Genomic DNA, 21,230 nt, shown 5'->3' with positions numbered 1-21,230 from the left:
GCATAAACTTTGAGAAGAAGTACTTCAGAAACGGAACCCCTCAGCGATCATCACTCAGCGGCACCCTCTTCCTCATAGCCACCAACGACATCTTGAAGAATATCAAATCCCTAGTCAAAGGGCTGCTATACGCCGATGACCTAGTCCTATTTGTCAGTGGCAGAAATATAAACACATTGGAGTCACTTCTTCCGGAGTCGATACCAAGGTCCCTCAATACAGGTTTCCAATTATCACCATCGAAGACCAAATGCCTTCTATTTTCCAAACAGCAAGCAACTAGTTTCCCAAACTTCACACTTAATGGACAGCAGTTAGAATTCGTTGAGGAAACGAAGTTTCTTGGGATGACGTTTGACTACAAACTGAATTGGAACGCTCATATTCGCAATGTTAAGAAATCTTGTCAAAATGGTTTGAACCTGCTAATGAAAGTCTTGTCAAATCACACCTGGAGAGCGGACTGCAATACTTTGTTAACCATCTATCGGGCGCTAATAAGATCTACAATAGACTATGGATGTATTGCCTACTCTACTGCAAAATCAGCTCTTAAACAGCTGGATGTCATTCAACATGCCGCCATTAGGATAGCCTTAGGAGCATACCGTAGTAGTCCAGTGGAAAGTTTACTTATCGAAGCAGGAGAACAGCCTCTCGATCTTCGCCGTGAATACATGACCCTGACTTATGCTGCAAGAATTTCTGGTAATATAAACAACCCCGCCTATCACTATACCTTCAGTAATAGATTTCCCCTTCTTTTCAAAGTAATAAAGGTGCTTTACCACTCTACGCAAAAATGTAAAAAATTCCTAATAATCCTGTAGTCCCTAATAATGTCACGTCACTTGGTTTCTGCTCTCCACCACCATGGATCATAAAGATCCCATCCTGTAACACCCAACTCTCCACCCACAGGAAAAATTATATCACACCAAGTTTCATCCATAAAACTTTCTCTGAAATAATCTCCAACTTCATGGAATACAAACACTTATACACAGATGCTTCGAAATCTTCTGATTGTGTGTGATACGGAGCTTGCCAACCGTCTGCCGTCAATCTGTGGTGTTATACAGGTGAACTATACGACATAGATCAAGCCGTAGCACACTGTGAAAGACACCGATCCTCTCAGTGCAATTCATGGAATCAGACAGTTATACCCAAGGAATTCACTACTTGTTCGTATAAAGGAAAGGATATCCAAGCTAATGCAGAATCAAAAATGTATTAAACTAATCTGGATACCTTCCCATACTGGAATCAGAGGCAATGAGAAAGCCGATGCAGTCGCTCACAATGTTACAGTTACTCCTTCCGCAACACTGTTTGAACAAATTTCCCACTCAGATTACTTTAAAATCATAAAAAAACTAATAGCAAACACAGGATGGATGGCCATGGAATCAAATAAATTACGTGGGAGAAATCCCGGCATGCGCTTCCAGAACTACCAATCAGCCCAACGAAGACATCAGGTCATTCTTACTCGCCTTATGAAGAAAGAATATGCTGCGGAGTGTGATATTTGTGGTGTGATCAACAGTGTGAAACACATTATCCTGGAGTGCCCAATTTTTGAAAATGAAAGACAAGAAGCAAGACTTCCCAGTGATCTCAATTCTGCCCTAGACGTGGTGAACTTTGAAGATTCATATATCAAAATTTTCGCATCTTTCAGTCAACATCTGGATACTAGAGCAAAAAGAAAAATATTCAACATTCGTCATATTGACTCTTTACGTGTAAAATATCTCCTATGTCACAAATAGACTGCTAAATATTCAAACATATTTAATAAGCAGTTATGCTAATTCAATTTGGGAGCTTTCGAAGTCCATTTTTAAAAATGAAACTTTTTCCGAAAAACTAAAGTTGAGTTACAGTAATATTTTATTAGCAATATCAAAGCCAAAGGTACAATCAAAACTGAACTTAAACTAAGAAAAACTCTTATTTGTAATATCGAGCAAGCTTGGGTAGAATTGCAGCGTCTATTGAATTCCTGGTATCCAGCGTGAGATACTTAATGTGAATGCACTCCGGGAAATGACCTTGGCTATATCTCTAACATGGGTAGTCCATACATAACATGTTAAAAGTTAGATGAACAAAAAATATATCGAAATATACTAGTTTATGTCAATTTCGGTACCTAACTCCATAACTTGACTTCAAAACAACATTTACACCACATGCTACGTGACTTTATATTGACCTTGAACTATATGGAGAACGCCTTCCGACTCTGACTTCGAAACGACCTTCCATCTTCGATTTTGAAATAACTTCGACATCACACTAACCTAGATGACTTTGGATTTGACCTTAAATGACCTTTAACTCCCTTGAAAAGGTGTGTTAATAGCCTTGACATCACACAGGCAGCGTAACTTTATGTATAATCTAAAACAACTTTGAGGGCATCATTCGTCTTCAATGTCGAAGAAGTTGACGGCAACTAACGTGATGCGACTATGAGGGTGGGCAGCTCGATCTTCAACTATATATTATTCTTCTGGTGACTTCTGATATTCGTTTTTGGTTTGACCTTGAACGACCTTAAGTGATGTCATTGGTGACATTGAAGCCGCTTCTCAAACGGCTTTGAGTATGCCTTCTATTTTCGATTTAGAAATGGATTCGACATCACGCTAACCTAGATGACTTTGGATTTGACCTTAAATAACCTTTAACGCCCGTGCAAAGGCGTGTTAGTGGCCTTAATATCACAGAGGCAGCATAACTTTGTGTCTGATCTGAAACGACCTTGAGGACATAATTCGTCTTCATTTTCGAAGAAGTTGACGTCACCCAACTTGATGCTTTGGCAATTCAATCTCCAACTATGTATTATCGTCCTGGTGATTTCAGAAATTAGTTTATGGTGTGACTTTGAACGACCTTTAGCGATGCCATTGGTGAGATTGAAGACGCACAGCAATTTATCTCTTCCCACCCTCAGTTCACTGTCGGTTGTACTGAATATTTGTGCAAAAATGTTTTACTGTGGTAGGTGTAGTAAAAATTTCAGCCTTAACAATTGAATGCGCGGTAATCAGATGCAGTCCTGCAGACCGAATGATGGTGGTCCTTCAGCAAAACAGGCCAAAGTGGAATCTACCCTATCAACTCCAATTCAAGAATTATGCGGTTGTTGATAAATTCACCCCAACTCATCGGCAGTAATGAATACGCATACGTTTCTCCAAGTGACATCATAGCTTCTATTGTAGTGGTAATACTTAGGCATTCGAACAGCCTCCACATTCCAGGGTGATTTTGCGTTCCTTCCATATAAATATAGTTAGTTGTCTGCCATATCGAGTATTGAATTCTGAAAACTTCAGTGCTGCAGCATATCTCGCAAAGACTATAGTTAAGAGTACACGCAATCGAAATTCGAGGAACCCAAAAAATATCATGAAAAGAAATGTCAAAGGGTCTTCTCTAGTGGACACGTCATCTTCCCAAATGACAACTTCAGAAAATTGTCCATATGAAAGAGTTCGGAATTTGCTTCGAATTGAAACTCAGGAACTCCAAATGGGTGTGATTGACATAATTTATCGATGACAACTTCGTGTTCAAGGAAAATGGTACAACTTTTGGTAGTTTAGGGTGCTCCAAAACCACATACAAAAACACTGTATTAGGAAATGATAGTAATCTAAAAAAATGAAACAAAACTGAATGAAGAAGCTATTTTGGAACTTTCGAAATGATGTACCCATGAAACAATCTTTCAGTTCAGATAGGATTTTTAACAACATGAATTTGGAATGGTAATGGGTTCCCTCTAGTTACCGATTCTGAGTAACATTTTGAGAGACCATAAACGGAAACTTACCAGAATGGCCCAATATCATGGTGGAAATATGTTGATGATGTATTCGCTATCTGAGACCATAAATTCTTTGCATGAACTACACATCTTTGTCTAGAGTTTATTTTGGAATTCATTGCTTTCTTTCACATTTTTTTGTATGAAGATGGGAAAATAGAAAGCTCAAACCATTCTTTCCCAAACATCATTCTCTCCTGAAAATATACTTTTTTCTATATAAATAAATATTCACGAAATTACATTCAGAAAATATTTCAGATCTGAAATGTATTTTTATGGAGATATACTGGGATTAACGGAGACAGCATATAAATATATTGAGAGAAAACAAAGCGATAAGAAATAAGTATTTGACGTAATCTCACCTTATCCAATGAAAAACTGCTTGAGAGTCCAACTAAGAAAGGAATAGGAAGAGTTCTAACTCTGGAAACATATAGCAGAAATATTATATCTATTGGAATGAACTGGAGGAACTGATTGACTGCCTTCAAATACTTTCGATTTCAAGAACGACTGGATACATCAAACGCGGTAATGAGAAATAAAGTTTTTGACTTTTTACTTCTCCATCTTTATAAAAAAAATATGAAACTTGCAAAATCCTACTGAAAAAATTTAAAGGTGTATATTATATTACCTACTAAGAAAGTTATAGTAAGAGTACTATTCCAGAAAATATTCAACAGAAATAAAAGTTTCTATTATGTTTATTGGAATAAACTGAAAGAAGTGATTGGTCGCCTGCGACTGCTTTCGATTCCAAGAATGATTAGATATACCAAATACAATAATGGAAAAAAGTTTTGGCTTTCTATACTTCCTAATTTTTATAAATAACAATGTTTGTAAGTGTTCTACATTTTTTATTGAGATGGAGAAGTAGAAAATCAAAACTTTTTTCCCGAAAATTAATCTCCAATAAAAACATGCTCCCTTCAATTTTAAAAAGATTTTTATCACTGAAATTAAATCAAATGAGCGAATGAGTGTAATTACGCACTGTCATTGTGACATGAGTAAACCACCACCTTAACAGTTTACAACTAGTTTTATCATTAAAGAGAATTGATATGAATAACACAAAGAAGCAGCTTGTGAAAAAACTATAGAAACCGGCTCGGAGATATTTTTCTTGAAGAAATACAGTAATGTGGCAGTTATATTCAATGACAATGCAATCATTAGCTGAAGATAATGAGGGTTGTTGGTACATAATTCATTTCTAATTTCAATATTTTTCATACTTTGTTAGAAAGATACCCACATACAATAAAGAATAAATCACTCTTTAGGAGTGATTAATTTTTAAGAAAGAAACTGTTTGGCTTTCTTCTACTCCATCTTGATACAAAAAATTTGGGAATGTTCTCGTTCAATCATATTCCTAGTATGGAGAGAAGGTAGGGACGTGGATACTACCTCAAACCCCACAATGTCTTGTATATACCAACAACAAAAAATGTGGACTTCTAGAAACCGGTTGAAGAGAACATTATGCTACTACGTCCGTGACTCTCATTCATAAGTCGCTCCGTGCTCACTCGTTTATTCCCCTCACTAGCCTCCATAAGATATCGCTTAGTCGATGAATGCTCTATCCGCAGGTCTTCATCCTATTAGGTGGTTTGAAACTTCATATTCACCTATTTTCACCTTGAGTCCTAACTTCAGCTAATGAGCAAATACTTCAATCTCCAATGGCCACATTTTTTTCGATGTCCACCTTCCTGACATCACTTTTCCCGATTATGGCCAACTTTTGCCTTTTCTGTCAACAAATTCTTTCAAGTTCCTGGATATCCTGAATCATTGTTCATTGCGACAATGAAGGTTTCTCCAAATCGTCCTTCTTATCATTCCATTCTCATCATTGTAGTTATAAGCACCTGTATTACTTTTTAACATACGTAGTTAACCCTGTAAATGGTTTTTAACTGTTGGATAATTATTATTATCATTATTATTATTATGAAATTCGATTACTGTCGTAGCACTAAGCACAAATCTAGTCCTTTTATTTACATATAAATCTTATGTGATATTCAGAATTTGGAGCACTTAATTCATTGCACCTAATTGGATGAGTCTAATTTTGACGAAAATGTCATTTCTAGAGATGTAGAATTCCGAATTGAGGAGTATCGAATAATTAACATACCATTAAAATGAAAAAACGTTGATTTCTGAATGGTTTCTCTATCCACTACTGACTTCGTATTGCTAACATCTACCTAAATAAAATTACCGACCTTACATGGGATATCCTTTGACCTAGATATGAATTTTCCAATAGGTAGTTTCCGAGATACCTACAAAAAATTACATTTCCACACCGACTTTCAACATCTTGTATCTTCGAATAAGTAGTTTTGAACATATGTCTGTTTTTATCAAAAAAGTTCACTGGCTGAAACTAATGACAGTTCTCATGAGTTATAGTCTGAGTCGCATATCAGGCGGAGAATAACTGAAATGATTTCATTCTTTGATAATGATCATACATTTCCACAATGAATTTTATTTAAGACGCTACATTGTAGCTTACTTGGTATTCCTGAATCATTTTGTTTCGGTATTGAAAATCATATTGAATAAAAATTCATTTTGAGATTCACTTACAAATTTACTCACCATGAGAAGCAATGAAAATAAAGTTATGGTGTACCCCAAGCAAATTACTCTTCTATTTATATATGGCTCATTTGTTTCTGTTACTGGAGAATATTTCATTCGTTTAGCATTTTCTATATATTCCGGCCTATAACAAATTTATTAAACGATCAATCGCTTCAAATTTTGATATCGTAACCACCTCAACATTGTTTCATTTTCGAGTGACTTCACATTCCAAACTAATTGGAGTACAGACTGATTTCTTTGCCAGAACTCCATGAAGATAGTTGCTAAAAATAAATAAAATGTGCTAGTTAATGATGTTGAAAATATTTGTGATGTTCTCTCTCAGTTCACCTCGAATGAACATGCAAATATTTTAGAACTGGATGAAGACAGAAGAAAAAGATAATCATCAGTCTCAAGAGTGGTGGAAGAGCACACGCCTTATTCGGAATAGACAAATGTGGATCATCTCGAAAGAGCGATGTAGGAAATATAGCTGGTATAAGGAAGCAGTAGAGTGCTAATGACGATTCTGAACCTCCCCCACTACCCCTCACCACTAACTTTGACCTTGACCTTGAAACTCCTTTTCCACTCTACGCCCATGACTTAGCCTTGAGTTGTATGTGACGTCATATAACTTTGAGATACATCATGAACGTAAAACCTCCTTTTCAGTCTCCGCCTATGATTTTAACTCGGAAGTCGCGAAGATAACATCACCTTGGGTAGCACGTAACATATCCTTGGAAATTACAGCTGATTCTGGACCTCCTAATACCAATAATGACGTTGTATGGCATATGGCCTTGAAGTTTTTCGTGCAGTTTCAGCTTTTGTGTGCTGATAATTCAAATCTCATGTGCTCACCGGCTGCTACTACATACTCGGACCCCACAAGACCACTTTTTCTGAATGTTGTTGAAGGTAGATGCCAGGAGGCCTCCTGAAGGTTCTTTCATTGTCATTGTGAAGTCATAATTGAAAAAAGCCCTGACGATTCTGCGAGTTGACAGAGGGAACTTTGAAATTTAGATGGAATCATGAAAATATAAAGAGGATATAGTGGAGAGTTCTAATGCGAAACATAATTGTGGAAGAAAATTTCATTTTCACCTTTCAACATACCTTTATGTTACATGAGGCGATCAATACTTTTGGTGTGGAAAAAATCGTCGTGGAGTGAAACTAGTGATATATTTGGATGTATGTATTGTGCTGTATAGGCTTCAGTTTCGGTAGTTCGATTCCACTGAAAGTGGCATCATGCAATGGTCTGGATAATGAGAACCATAGTTGAATATTTTCTGATTCCAACGTGGCTTTTATAACGTATTTTGATTGCTAATAGAGTAAGAGACCAACGTGAGTACCTACTCATTTCCTTTCCAAAATAGCAAACCAATAGAATAAACGCCGATGTGAAGGAAATTGTTAAAAATCACATCTCAATGTCATGTAGGATTACGTGAAGGTTGAAATTAATATAGACAACCTCATCGTGATGATATAGGCAAAATTCCTAGAATTCCTAGAGAGACAATGAATAATTGAAGAAAAGGTAGGAATCACAGGTATATTCACTATGATAATGATAAATTCATGTTGAAAAAGACAGAAAATTTGAATGTGCAGAGTAAGTTCTGAAGAAACGAAAGAGGAGGTGAAGTCATACCAGGGATAGGTATGTGATGAGTAAATGAATGTTATACAGGTGTATTTGGTGTAATTGATGAGAAAATGAAGTACAACCACTACCTGTCAGCTCTTTTGTCACTGTCACTGACCAAACGCTAATCGAGAACGCCTACTATGAAAAAAAAGAATGTGATGGAATCGGCCTATACTTGATGAAAATTCATTACATATTCAAGAAAAACTTCATTTTGTTTCGCTATACAATAAATTCTTCAGGCGTGTTCATCCTCAGGCGTGTCTATATAATGAATGATCTACTAGACATTCAATATTCCTTTATTGTTATCTCCAGCAAAACCCATGAGGTACATGAGTGATGGTTTTCCGCAGAATTCATGGCTGACGGGGTCCAATAAAGACACGCCTGAAAAAGTTATTGTATAGCAAAAGACGTGTTGCGTTTTGTATAACACTTCAGTAAAAATTTCACAATGAAATGTTTCTTCAATAAAGCAAGAATAAACTGGTATAACGTAAAATTACGACACAGGTATGCGGTATCTGTCAGGGGCTTCGATATGAAATAAGATCCAGACAAACCATATCTGATATACATTCAGGGTCTAAATGTTAACCGTTTTCCTCATGTTTGTTTTTTTCTGTGAAATGTCACGGCACATTCATAATTTCAAAATTCTATATATTTCTCACCATCAATATAATCTACATAATTAATTTGATTGTAATAGATATTCAATTTATACTTATATATTCACTGTCGCCCAACTCCTTTTAACAAATTATCTATTAGGAATTTCCGTTGATAATCGAAATTGTTTGCGTATTTTCAGTACTAATCTAATATTTTTCGCCTAGTTGCCTTCAGCCTGATTACTTCCATACAGACATAGGTTGTCGAAAAAACACGACTGTGGCATTGGTCCTGCTCTTGAATTTTGAACTACCTATTCCATACTTGCCCGTTCAGTCTACGCTACTCGTCCAAGAGTCTGCATTTAGCTCAGATATCGGAATTATATAATATGTGGGAGGATCCAAAGCAAAGCATATCTGAAGTACCATCGCTGTTGATAACCACTGTTCACCGTTGCCCTTATACTTGATTTTCTACCCCGAGCCTACTAGATTCCTCCAACCCCAAAGTTTTTCGTCTATTCATATTGCCTTTTCAAAAATGATCAAAGTGACAATTTGGTAGATGGATTCACCTCTGCATGCTTGATATCAATGGTACGATGATTTTCTTTAAATAAATTTGAATACATTGAAGAATAATACGTTTCAAATCAATTGACCAACCTATAACTGGTGTGGGACGGTATCCGGTTGGATCGACGTGAGTGGTTTGTTCCACTCATTCATCGGGTCGACGTGAGTACAGTGTTGCCACAAGCTATTTTTCCATCGAGGTAGATTTCTGGAAGGGAGCAGGGTAGAACCGGGGTGGATCCACATTCACATGATGACACCAATCACAGTGACGCATTGACGTATACCTATGACTGCCTTTCTTTGTTCTACGATAAATTTGACGATCGTAATAAAAATATAAGTCACATGTCATCGCATCCAAATTTGGGATATTTGTGTTTTCAAACCATTTCTCGATAATATTATCTTCCATGTCCTTACGATAGTCAAAATTGCAGTCCTCAAGTTTTTTCCATATAACTTCAAAGAATTCGGATTCCATCGTTTACTTTCTCCGCAATGCACAATGATTAGTTGCTAGTAGTTGTTAGACAACGTCTCATATATTTAATCTGAAAGGGAATATTTTTGTTCTATCTATAAATTTTACAAAGTCCACTCAATGAGACCTCGAATATAAATAGGGTTTCACATTTATTGCATTCTATTCCTATGATAATAATTCAAATATATCTGTAGGTCAAAATGAGTTTCATTACACCATAACATCATGGAATCATTTTTCACGAAACCAGGATATAATATCAAAACTAAGAGTATCATTACGGAAAATGAATTTTTTATAATATACTTACAATGAATTTGTCAAAAATTGTATGTGTTTCTTCTATATTTATGAAGATTTAGTGGAATTGAGTTCAATAGGATACAATAAGTGTCGAATAATATTTTCATTCGAGGACTAAACGAATAGAATCTGTGAAATCTATAGATGAAACAAAAACAATATCTCTCAGAGTAGATGTGTAAGATGTTTTATAACTACAAGGAACCCCTGCTGCACTCAATGCTGTTGAGGCACTCAGGGCAGCAATAAAGTGGTATTTGTGGTGAAATTCCTCCAGATTCCCTTTAAAATTGTATTATAATACGTATTTTCAATTAACGTTTTCTTCCAATCTCTTTGTTATCATTTTTATAGCTCTCCTCTATGCATTCAATGCCCTTCTTCTGATTCTGCTTTTTCTTGTCAAATTGATATAATCTAGATTAATTTTGACTAATATTACACGTTTAAATTTCATTGCATCTCTCACCCGTTTATATCTACATCTCATTGCAGGTTTCCTTCTGGTTACCATTTGTGTTGTTATAAACTGAGCAGTAGCCTTTTTGCCAAACTCTGCATCTATAGCTTTCACTTCATTACAAACTATGGATCCGAGCACGTAATCAGCATTGTGCCTATCTTCAAGTGACTGATTTTGCAAGTATGCAATATCATGTTTTTCACAAGCAGCGACTGATGGATTTATTCAGGATCTCCTTATACAGTTTTTGTTGAAACTTTGTACCAGAAATACTCTTGAAAGATAAAAATGAGATGAAGGAAAAATCACACATTTTGAATGAATCTCCAGCTTTAATCTCCAAAGTGATACACTGTGAGTCTGCTAAATAATTTCTGGTTGTAAAAAAATTCCAACTCATATAAAATGGAATTCTTGGTATAACTTGCAAGCAATTCATTGATATCCATTTTGAAGATGATCTGCTCTCCATCTGTAGATGATGATTTCATTTCATGTGATTTTGAAGGCCAACTATATTTTAGAACCTGAATATACATCAGATATGATTTCTCTGGAACTTACATTTATTCAGAGTACAAATTCCAAAATCGATATCGAAAGCGTTGGCTAATACTGCCGACTCCGTAATTTAATGTCATAAACCAGTTCATTCTTGCTGTCATATTGAACGTTCTCGATTGGCTTTTTTTCCTTGAACACAAACTGCGAAAGTAACGATTCACATTAGATTCGAATCGCTGGAGATTGAATTCATTCGGGAAAACGTTCTCAGAAAGTTCATTCCACATGAACGCAGTTCGCCAAATGGAAGAGTTCTTAGACAGTGGAGTTCGAGGTTTACTGAGTTGAACCTCAAAATGATGAGTAGCCACAGTCCGTCGCTTTCGTCATTTCCTGTGAGAATATCTGTACAAGAGAGACAGATCTCCAACCTTTCTTCGATGTTCCAGACTATCAAAGTTGCAAGTGATGTTCGCGTCTCCATCAAGCGGATGGCGGATGGATAGAATCCAGCAGCTTCAAAGTGTAATTTGGGGCAGACCTCCATACATGAAAACAATACTCCAAAAAAGGTCTGATCTGAACTTTATATAATATTGTGTACTGTATTGTGTACAGTTTTCTGTTTCGGAACAGTGTTCCAAGCTTTTGAGAAGCAGCCTTTGCAATTCCAGCTACATGATTGTGCCAAGACATATTGTTGTCCATTTTAACACCCAACAAACTTATCAAAGCAGAAAGCGGAATTGTATGTCCTGATATTATTATATCCGGTTCGGAAACATTTATCTTTATGGTCAGTAGTTGACGAAAAACTTTTTTTTGGGAGTGGTTATATTTATTTTTTCCTCATTATGTTAGTTAATATACCTAATATATGTTCATTTTCACTTGAAGATCACTGTCGTTCCATGTTAAATTATACCATAACATTATTTCATTTTCTCTTGTATATCCATGATGTTCATACCATACATCCTGAACAACTGTTACATCTTCACGTATTCGAAATCCGCAGGGAGTCTACTGATCTATTAGAATCTTTTTCTCTTTTAGAATATTATCCATTACATAAGATAATTTGGCCGATTTTGAATTGTTTCGAATACATCTGATACTAAAATCATGGATAAATAGAAACGGGTATTGTGCTCAGAAAAACACACTTTATTTTCTATAATCATATCATAATAAACCAATTCAGATGAAGGGAACACATCAACTCTAGAGTCACGGAACATTGAACAGGCAATAAAAGGTTGGTTATTCAATTGGCTTCATCTTGGAAAGAGAACCATTCCTTATTATATGCTTCTAGTCTGACGTTTTTCAGTCATCATCGCTCTCCTGGAATGCACAGTCACTTCATTCTCCACATTGAAGTAATTAAACTTAAATATTTGCTCATCCATTTCATCCGTATTTAAACTAATCGATATATTTTATTTTATGATTTTCACTATTAAGGGTTTTACAAAAACCGCGACATGTATTCTGCTATACGATAACTTTTTCAATCATCTGTATTTTCCTCACAAAAACTGAATTGCCCTCAATTTTTGGGAATATTTTCGAACTTCTCCATTTTTTTGTGAATGTGAAAAAGGCATCCTGATGAAAAAATGTGACATCTTCGTGATTGAGATTTCCAATCACCAAGTTATGATACATTTTTATATTCAACTCTTTAGAATCTTATTTCTTTCAATCATCTTTTCTCATAATAATTGTACGGCAGGGAATTTCTCGACTACATTCTAAATGGTTTCAAATGATCTATTTTGAACTTCAAAATTTAAAATTCGTGCCATGATGTTTTCATTATTTTCATTCGACAGTGCGATTCACTTTCTGCGCACATACACACGCACGCTCGTACCCACACACACACATTTTCAAGGTCATATGCTGCGACATGACTAGTAGCAGGATGGTTCAGAATTGGCTATGATTTCTAAGGGCATATGACGTACGATCCAAAGTGGTGTGATCGTTGCGACTTTCAAGGTCAAATCGTAGGCGAAAAGTTGAGAAGGGGGTAATACATGGTCATAACGTAACTCAAAGCATGTGACGTCACAAGCAATTCGAAGTCCATTCCTAACGTAGAGGAGGTTTCGAGGAGGTTCAGAACCGTCATAAGCACACTACTTGAAGCATCCTGTACCAATTGGATGCCGAAGGGACACTTACTTTGATCTTCAACAATATGTAACGTGATTTCCATTGACCTTGCTTTTCTTTATTCCGGTTGCTCGGTAGGAAAAATTATATCCAGGGTTCGACAAGTAGAAAGGGAAGTAATGTTGTACAAAATATAACGGTTTATCAGTTTGAGCCAACTCGCTGCCAGAGTTACTAGGAGACGCCTTCGTCCAGCTTAGTATGCTAAAGACGGAACGCAACAGGTCTACGCTCGGTAACACATAACGAAGTAGTCTTTCCGGTGTCCAGCTCAGCACGCCGAAGACACAAGACTGTTATCGAGTGATATCGAGTCCAATTGATCGTTTTGGTTCCATTCAGGATGTAGCGTAGCTCCCCTACCTTTCAACGTAAGCCCTCAACTGAGGTAACATTGAGGGTGTATAGCCAGACCCATCAGTGGCCCATATCCAAACTACCAGTACACAACACTATTCGGGAATAGCATTATACTGATCAATACAATCCTTTAGAAATGGAGTTAAATGCTCTATTACAAACACCATCCACAAAAATCAACCTCAGTAAAGAACTCTTTATACGCGGTAACTATCAATACAAATACCATCAGAACTGACTATCGGAACTGTCACTTGCTTTAATTAACTTCTAACTCAGTTTTGTCATATTGGCTAGTCAACATTCAGCTACAGACAAATTATATACAGAGATTGGTATAAAAACAAAAGAGTAGTTGAATATTATTCTTGGAATATAGTTATAAAAAATTATGTTTCAGAATACCCTATTTTCACTAAATGTATATACTATAACATCTAGATACTCACACCAAAACGAGATGACTATAGCAAATGTAATGGTAGCTGGATTATCGAATACATATGTGACATGGGATTGCAAGCAGGAACTTTTCAGACTCTCAAATTTACAATGCATATAGTGACATCTTGGACACAGGATTAATTTACTGGTACATATTTCATGGCTAGAAGGAAGTACAGAATAAATAGCGAAGTACGTATTGTATAATTTCGTTTTTGATAATCTCAATAAATCAGTCGTTAACTGACATATAATAATTACAGATGAAACCTATTTTCATTATACTTCCGTAACGTGTTATCGCATTATAACTGCAGAGTTCTATAGATCAAACTATCGTAGTCATAGGAATAACTAGTGTTCCACATTGATTTTTTGAATATGTTATAAGTTACATTGCATTTTGAATTATTATTGTGGTACATGATTCTCTAACAAAATAATTGCTTGTCATATCAGCTAATTCATGCCAATGTAGCATGATATTGTAACGAATCAAAGAATTAACTGTCTTAAACAAATTTATTTTTAACAATATTTCAGTATCACAACTAATTTATATTCCACATTCAGCAACTAACGCTTAATTTATCTTCACTGTTCGAAATTTCTGCCCTTGTCCGAATACAGCTCCGATGGGACACCGAATCGACATATCCATTCCTTTACCAGGACCTCAGCGACGGTAAAGGCTTCCTGATTGGGCAGGGCATAGGCTTCTGCCCACTTGCTTGCTGATGTAGTCCATGGCTACTAGGATGTATTTGTTCCCATGGTCGGACTCTGGGAACGAGCCGGCGATATCGATGACGATTCTCTCAAAAGGGCTACCCACGTTATACTGGCGCATTGGAGCTTTCGGTCGTAACCTAGGTCCTTTACTGGCAGCACGTGTGATTCCGTGTTAGGAATCACACGTTAAAAGGTGAGACCTCGTTAATCCTTAGCTCGCACAAGTTTCGACTTCTGAGGGTTGTCGTTCGTAGGGTTGCGACAGCTGGTTAACGGAAAAACAGATTTTAAACAGATTTTTTAAACAAAAAGCACACTCTCTGCATCAGTCCTTGACGTCGGCGTAACAATTAACCCAATAAAACTGTTGTCTTACTTTCTGGAGGGTTTTCGTTACTCCCAGATGTCCTCCAGTGACTCCATTATGGATTTTTTTGAGCACCTCCCGTCGTCTGCTCCTAGGTACCACTGTCTGGCGCCTTTCTTCTCCAACACCCGCTTCAGAACCCCGTTTTCCAAGGTAAGGGAGTTCCGTTGTGCCCAGTAGGACTTAACCGCTGGCGAATAACCTGCTACCTCCTGCCACGATGGTCTTCGATTAATTTTTTTCCATCCGATGACTAAACCAAGATCTGGGTCTTTCTCTTGGTCTTCCTTGATCTTATTATCATCCCAATTGTCGTCCACATCTCTTGTTCTACAAATAGCTGCATCCTTCTCTTCTGCTCGTTGGCAATGTGAGCTGTCATCGGGGCATGGTCTCCGTGATAGGGAATCTGCGTTTTTATGGCTAGTCCCACTTTGATGTTCTATTTCGAAGTCAAATTCTTGTAATCTCTCAATCCAGCGCGCTACTTGGCCCTCGGAATTTTTGAACTGCAGAAGCCATTTGAGAGCCGCATGGTCCGATCTCAACAGAAATCTTCTTCCATACACGTATTTGTAGAAATGTTCTACACCTTTGACAACGGCCAACAGCTCTCGCCTAGTGACACAATAAATGCGCTCTGGTTCAAAACTATAACTACCTCCTGTCCATCCTGGATCTGAGAAAGGACTGCTGCAAGTCCCACGTTGCTGGCGTCCGTATCTAAAATGAACTTTCCATCAGATAAGGGATAGCTCAAAACAGGAGCGTTGATCAGAGCTCTTTTCAACTTCTTGAATTAGTCCACTGGAATTGGATCTGCCCTTCTGTGAGTCAGGTCAATGGTTTGGCGATGTTGACAAAACCCCAGCACTTACCTGCGGTAGTAGGTGCATAAACCAAGGAAGCTCCAAAGCTGATGTATATCTTTTGGAATGGGCCAATCCTCAACTGCTTTGATCTTTTGTTCGTCCACTGCCACCCCTTCCCCAGAGACAACGTGGCCAGATGGCATTTATTGGGACTAAGTTCCAATCCAGAACTCCTCAGACGCATGATTACCTCCTCCAGATTTTTTAAGTGATCGTCGAACGATTTTCCGACCACGATTATATCGTCGAGATACACTAGACACGTTTCCATGAGAGCCCCTTGCGAATCGTCTCCATCAATCTCTCGAAGGTCGCTGGAGCATTACGAAGCACGAATGGCATAACCGTGAACTGCCACAATCCTGAGCCGATGGTGAAAGCAATCTTTTTTCGATCTTCTGAGGCCAATTCAACTTGCCAATATCCACTCTTAAAATCCAAAGTCGAGAAAATTGTGGAACCGGCTATCGTGTCCACGGTGTCGTCGATTCTTGGAAAAGGATAGCTGTCTTTCTTCGACACGTGATTTAGTTGGCGATAATCCCAGTGTCGATTCTATGCTGAACCAAATTCGGTCTGCCGCCTTTTATTTCTTCAATATCGAAGATCTCTTGGTACTTCTTGACTAACTCTCTCAGTTTTGATCGGTGAGTTGGTGGTATGTCCTTGGAGGAAATGCCAATCAACTTCTCCAACTCTTTAGGCAAATTGTTGGCTTGGCTAACAGAACTGCGTACACTCCGTATCACAGAGGAAATGAACGAACAGTGCCCCAGAATTGTTCCTTTCTTCAAGGTCACGGAAAAGTAGTTGACATTCATGATCCTGACTGGCACAACTTTATCAACACGCAATAGGGTCTTCTCCAGTGCGACTCCTCGTCCAATTTTCTCATCGTGTATCTTGGGCTCGAACATTACCACCTTGCCGCTGCTCGCACTTCCGTCCAAGCGAGCCTACAGGATGGTTTCAGCCCTTTCAGGTACGCACACGTCTTCAGTCAACAGGACCCTGATCGTCTTTTCGTTTCTTCCATTAGGCACCAGCTCTTCTCCGCCGACACGTAGGACGCCGTCTTGAAAATTCAGCTCGAACCCTCTGGAATTCATTATGTCCATTCCAATGATCGCATCGTTCTCGATGTCCGCCACCAATGCACGATGTTCCAATTTTGTGCTGCCCAACACCAATTCAATTGGAAGTTCTCCAAGTACAGTGGCTGACTCTCCTGTTGCGGTGCGTAGCTTCCTGTATCTACCTGTATCTAGCAGCATGGTGCAAGGCTCGTTGTTGATGAGGCTGTCTACGAAAACACCTTTGTCTTGTCGTTGGAGAACGGCAACATATGCGTTTTTTACGGGGGATTGCTGGGTACAGGCCGACGATTGCCCCTTCTCATCGACCCCCTTTAGTTCTCCTGAGTCGATTCTTTGAAAGCTGGACATTTTCTACGCACATGTCCAATTTTCCCGCAGTTCCAGCATCTTATTTGTTTCTTCTCGGGCAACACTTCTTTCATTACTTTTCTGATGGTGGCCTCAATATCAGCAGGCACTTGTCCATCTTCCTTGATAACTCGAACTTTGCTCTGGCTCTTGCAAGATTGTTTTGCAGCCTAAAACTCCAGAGCGCTTGCCAGTGCATCCACGAGATGTTTGGGATGAGCTAGCATCAAGGCCTACCTCATTTCTTGGTCGCGAAGTCCATCCAATAATGCCTGAACTGCTAACCACTCCATTACATTTTCGGGTGTAGCAGGATATGCCAAGCGGACCAATCGAGCTATGTCGGCTTCGAACTCCTGTAGGAATTCTCCTGGTTTCAGCGGTTCTTCAGCTGTGAATGGTAAACGTGTTCTAGGTTGTGCCTGTCCATACCGTAGCTCAAGGTGCTTTATGAGTTGGTCATAGTCTTCCTGTTCTTGGGCCGTGAGGGTTTGCAAAATATTCGTTGCTTATCCACGCAACGCCAGTGTTAATGCTACCGCCTTTTCTCCTGCATTCCATCCATTTGCTCTGGCTGCTGCTTCGAATTGTCGGCGGTAATTTTCCCAGGGAGTTTTTCCGTCGAACTGGAGCGGCTTCATGGATAGCTTTCCTGGTTCAGAACTGCCTATGGTGTGGGCAGAATTAACGATTTGGTTTTGCAACTTGTTAATTGTTTCCTTCATCTTCTGATTTCTGCCTCAAATCTGCCTTTGATTTCATCGCCCATTTTTTTCCATTTCCTTCATTTCTGCTCCGATTTCATCTTTGATCTTCCCTTTGATTTCCTCTCTGATTGGTAGGATTGGCATATAAATATGAATATTACTGGAAAGAAACTCCAGTAATATTCATATTTATATGCATTTAGTTGAGAATATTCCAAAAAATGATTTTTACGAATTCCACAATTCCAAAAATTGTCTTAGAATTTTTTAAAATCAAACCTTATATTTTTGAGCAATACCAATCGAGCACTTAGCGATGAATAAAACCATTCTTCTTTCGGACTCGTGGTTTTATCATGTTGGTTACTCTCATATTATTGATATGAAAGTTTATCGATACAATTTCGACGTCTTGTGGTATTACTTTTGTAATGTACTTCACTATTTAACAATAAGACACGGTTTTCGTATATTCCATTTTATTTCCCCAAACCCAACTGAACTGCTATCCTAAGGTCACGGCACAGTGCACACAAAAAATATACAGTTTTTATCAACAACAATTCGGATACACTACACTTTTTCTCCCCTAATATCAAAGAAAATAAAAAACCTAACTTACTAACTACATTATATAGAAAGAAAAAAAATATAACACTAATAAGGAATGAATCTCTCTGGAGGATTTCGAATACGTTTTGGCCTTTCTGTTACAACAATTTGTTTTGGAGTTATTTCGATTTCCTCCCTCAATCTGGAATTATTTGAGTCAAAAACTGTCTCCTGTGAATCTATTGAATTTTCTCTAGTTTCCGTTGTTAATTCGAAATCTTCCGTTGAGGTTTCCGGATTCTCGGAAAGTCCATTATTGATAATAGGAAGTGAAGTTTCTTCACGACGATACAGGGGCATCAATTGATTCATGTGACGTTTCCATATAAGTGTAGTATTTGGGATTCTTACATAAAAAGTTTTTTGTCCAATCGATTTTACAATGATTCCCGTAATCCAAGTAGGTTTAGATTTTCTATAATCTCGTACTAAAACATATTCCCCATCTTGCACACAACGTCGTTTTTTTCCTTTATAATACTTTTTTTGTTTACTTTGCGCCTTTTTCAATGTTTCCCTCACTTCACCAATCGATTTATTTTTACGCACTCCGATATAATTGGGTTTAAGTAAGTCTAATCTAGTTTTCAAGGGTCTACCCAACATCATACGGGCTGGTGACTCCCCAGTACTGCAGTGTTCTGTATTTCGATAAATTAAAAGAAAATTATTCAAAGATTGTTCAGTCAAGTTCTTCTCCTTGAACAAGTGACCTATAAAATCATATGAGCTTTTCAACTCCTTCATAATAAAATGTTTTATAGTTTTAACACTATTTTCTGCCGCCCCGTTTGATGCTGGATGATACGGTGGTGACGTCACATGAATAATTCCATTATTTCTTAAAAATTCTTGAAATTCTGTAGACATAAATGTCTTTGCATTATCTGATACAATTTGGTCGGGTAAACCAAATTGTGCAAAAAGACTTCGCAGTCTCATTATAGTACAGTGCGATGTTATAGAATTTAGAATAAAAACTTCCACCCACTTTGATAAAGCATCTAAAACTACTAAAAACATTTTCCCATTAATTGGACCTAAAAAATCTAAATGTAGACGTTGCCATACTCTGTCAGGGATTGGCTAAGGTTGCAATTCACTTTTAGGAGGGACTTGGCGAACACTGAAGCAAGCCTTACACGATCGACAGGTCTCCTCGATTTCTTCATTCAAGGAGGGCCACCACACATAAGATCTAGCTAGTGTCTTCGTTTTAACCATCCCCAAATGATTTTTGTGTAGTTCAGATAGAATTTTCGTTCGCAGTGAGCTCGGTACTATCACCCGGTATCCCCAAATCAAAATATTATTTTCCACTGATAATTCATCTTTTCTTCTGAAAAATGGTTTATACTGAATATCTACTTTTTCCGGCCAACCGTTCAATACATAATTTACTACAACATTCAAAATTTCATCCGATTTTGTTTCATTTTTCATAACATTCACATCAATTGGTACTTGTTCATTCTCAATGATATAATTTAATGTCACATAGTTATCTTCCTCGGTAAAAGAATCATTTGTCATGTTTTCAAGTGGAAGTCGTGACAAAAAATCCGCACAGTTTTTATTACTGCTGACATACTGGATGTCAAAGTCAAATGAACTAAGAAACAAAGCGTATCTCTGTAGTCTATTAGCGGTCATAGTAGGAATACCTTTTTTTTTACCAAAAATTGAAATGAGTGGTTTATGATCGCACCTCAGCACGAAATGTCTACCCCATAAATATGAATTAAATTTCTGCACCCCACTAACTATACTCAGTGCTTCCTTTGTTATTTGTGAATAATTTTTTTCAGTATTTGAGAGAGTTCGAGAAGCGAACGCGATTGGTCTCTCTAAACCATTTGGATACTTGTGGGAAAGGGTTGAACCTACCCCATAAGAGGAGGCATCGACCGTCAGTATCAACTCAACATTAGGATTATAATGAGCTAATACTTGTGGAGAAATTATTTTTTCTTTTATTTTTTTCAAATGCAAGATCACATTCTCTGGACCATACAAAAGAACACCCTTTTTTTAAAAGTTGATAAAGAGGGTGTAGCACATCTGGTATATTAGGGATAAATTTTTGATAATATTGTATGGAACCTATAAATGATTTTACTTGAGACACATTAACTGGTTTAGGAATTTTCAATATAGCTTCAATTTTTTTTTTTCGCTTTTATGTAAACCGTTTTTGTCAATTCTATGACCTAAATATTCTATCGAGTCTTGAAAAAAAATACATTTTGATTTATTAATGGTCAACCCACAATTTTGTAATCTACTCAACACTAATCTTAACCTTTCCACATGTTCCTGCTTGTTACTTACATGTTACTTACATCTAATGGCAATTGTTGATACGCAAAAGTTAAATCAAGTTTTGAAAATTGAATACCCTCAGATA

At 37.4% G+C, this 21,230-nt stretch overlaps 1 protein-coding gene across 7 annotated transcripts in view; it reads right to left on the bottom strand.

Annotated features, from left to right (window-relative positions):
• The window catches only part of LOC111510468 (anoctamin-3), a 96,617-nt gene that overhangs the window by 38,849 nt on the left and 36,538 nt on the right, over positions 1–21,230 (bottom strand). For all 7 annotated transcript variants that reach the window (XM_074173087.1, XM_074173084.1, XM_074173085.1 and 4 more), the window contains exons 5-7: positions 14,094–14,251; positions 6,669–6,759; positions 6,488–6,614 (exon numbers count right to left, since the gene is read on the bottom strand). In XM_074173087.1, the coding sequence (XP_074029188.1) occupies positions 6,488–6,614; positions 6,669–6,759; positions 14,094–14,251 (376 nt within the window). The remainder of the gene's footprint in view (positions 1–6,487; positions 6,615–6,668; positions 6,760–14,093; positions 14,252–21,230) is intronic.

The sequence above is a fragment of the Leptinotarsa decemlineata genome, unplaced genomic scaffold, assembly GCF_025532065.1.
Source record: "Leptinotarsa decemlineata unplaced genomic scaffold, Ldec_3_MD MMD2_tig00000199_RagTag_RagTag, whole genome shotgun sequence".
NCBI lineage: Eukaryota > Metazoa > Arthropoda > Insecta > Coleoptera > Chrysomelidae > Leptinotarsa > Leptinotarsa decemlineata.
The sequence above is the reverse complement of the archived record's forward strand: the minus strand, read 5'-3'. Positions and strand labels throughout refer to the sequence as shown.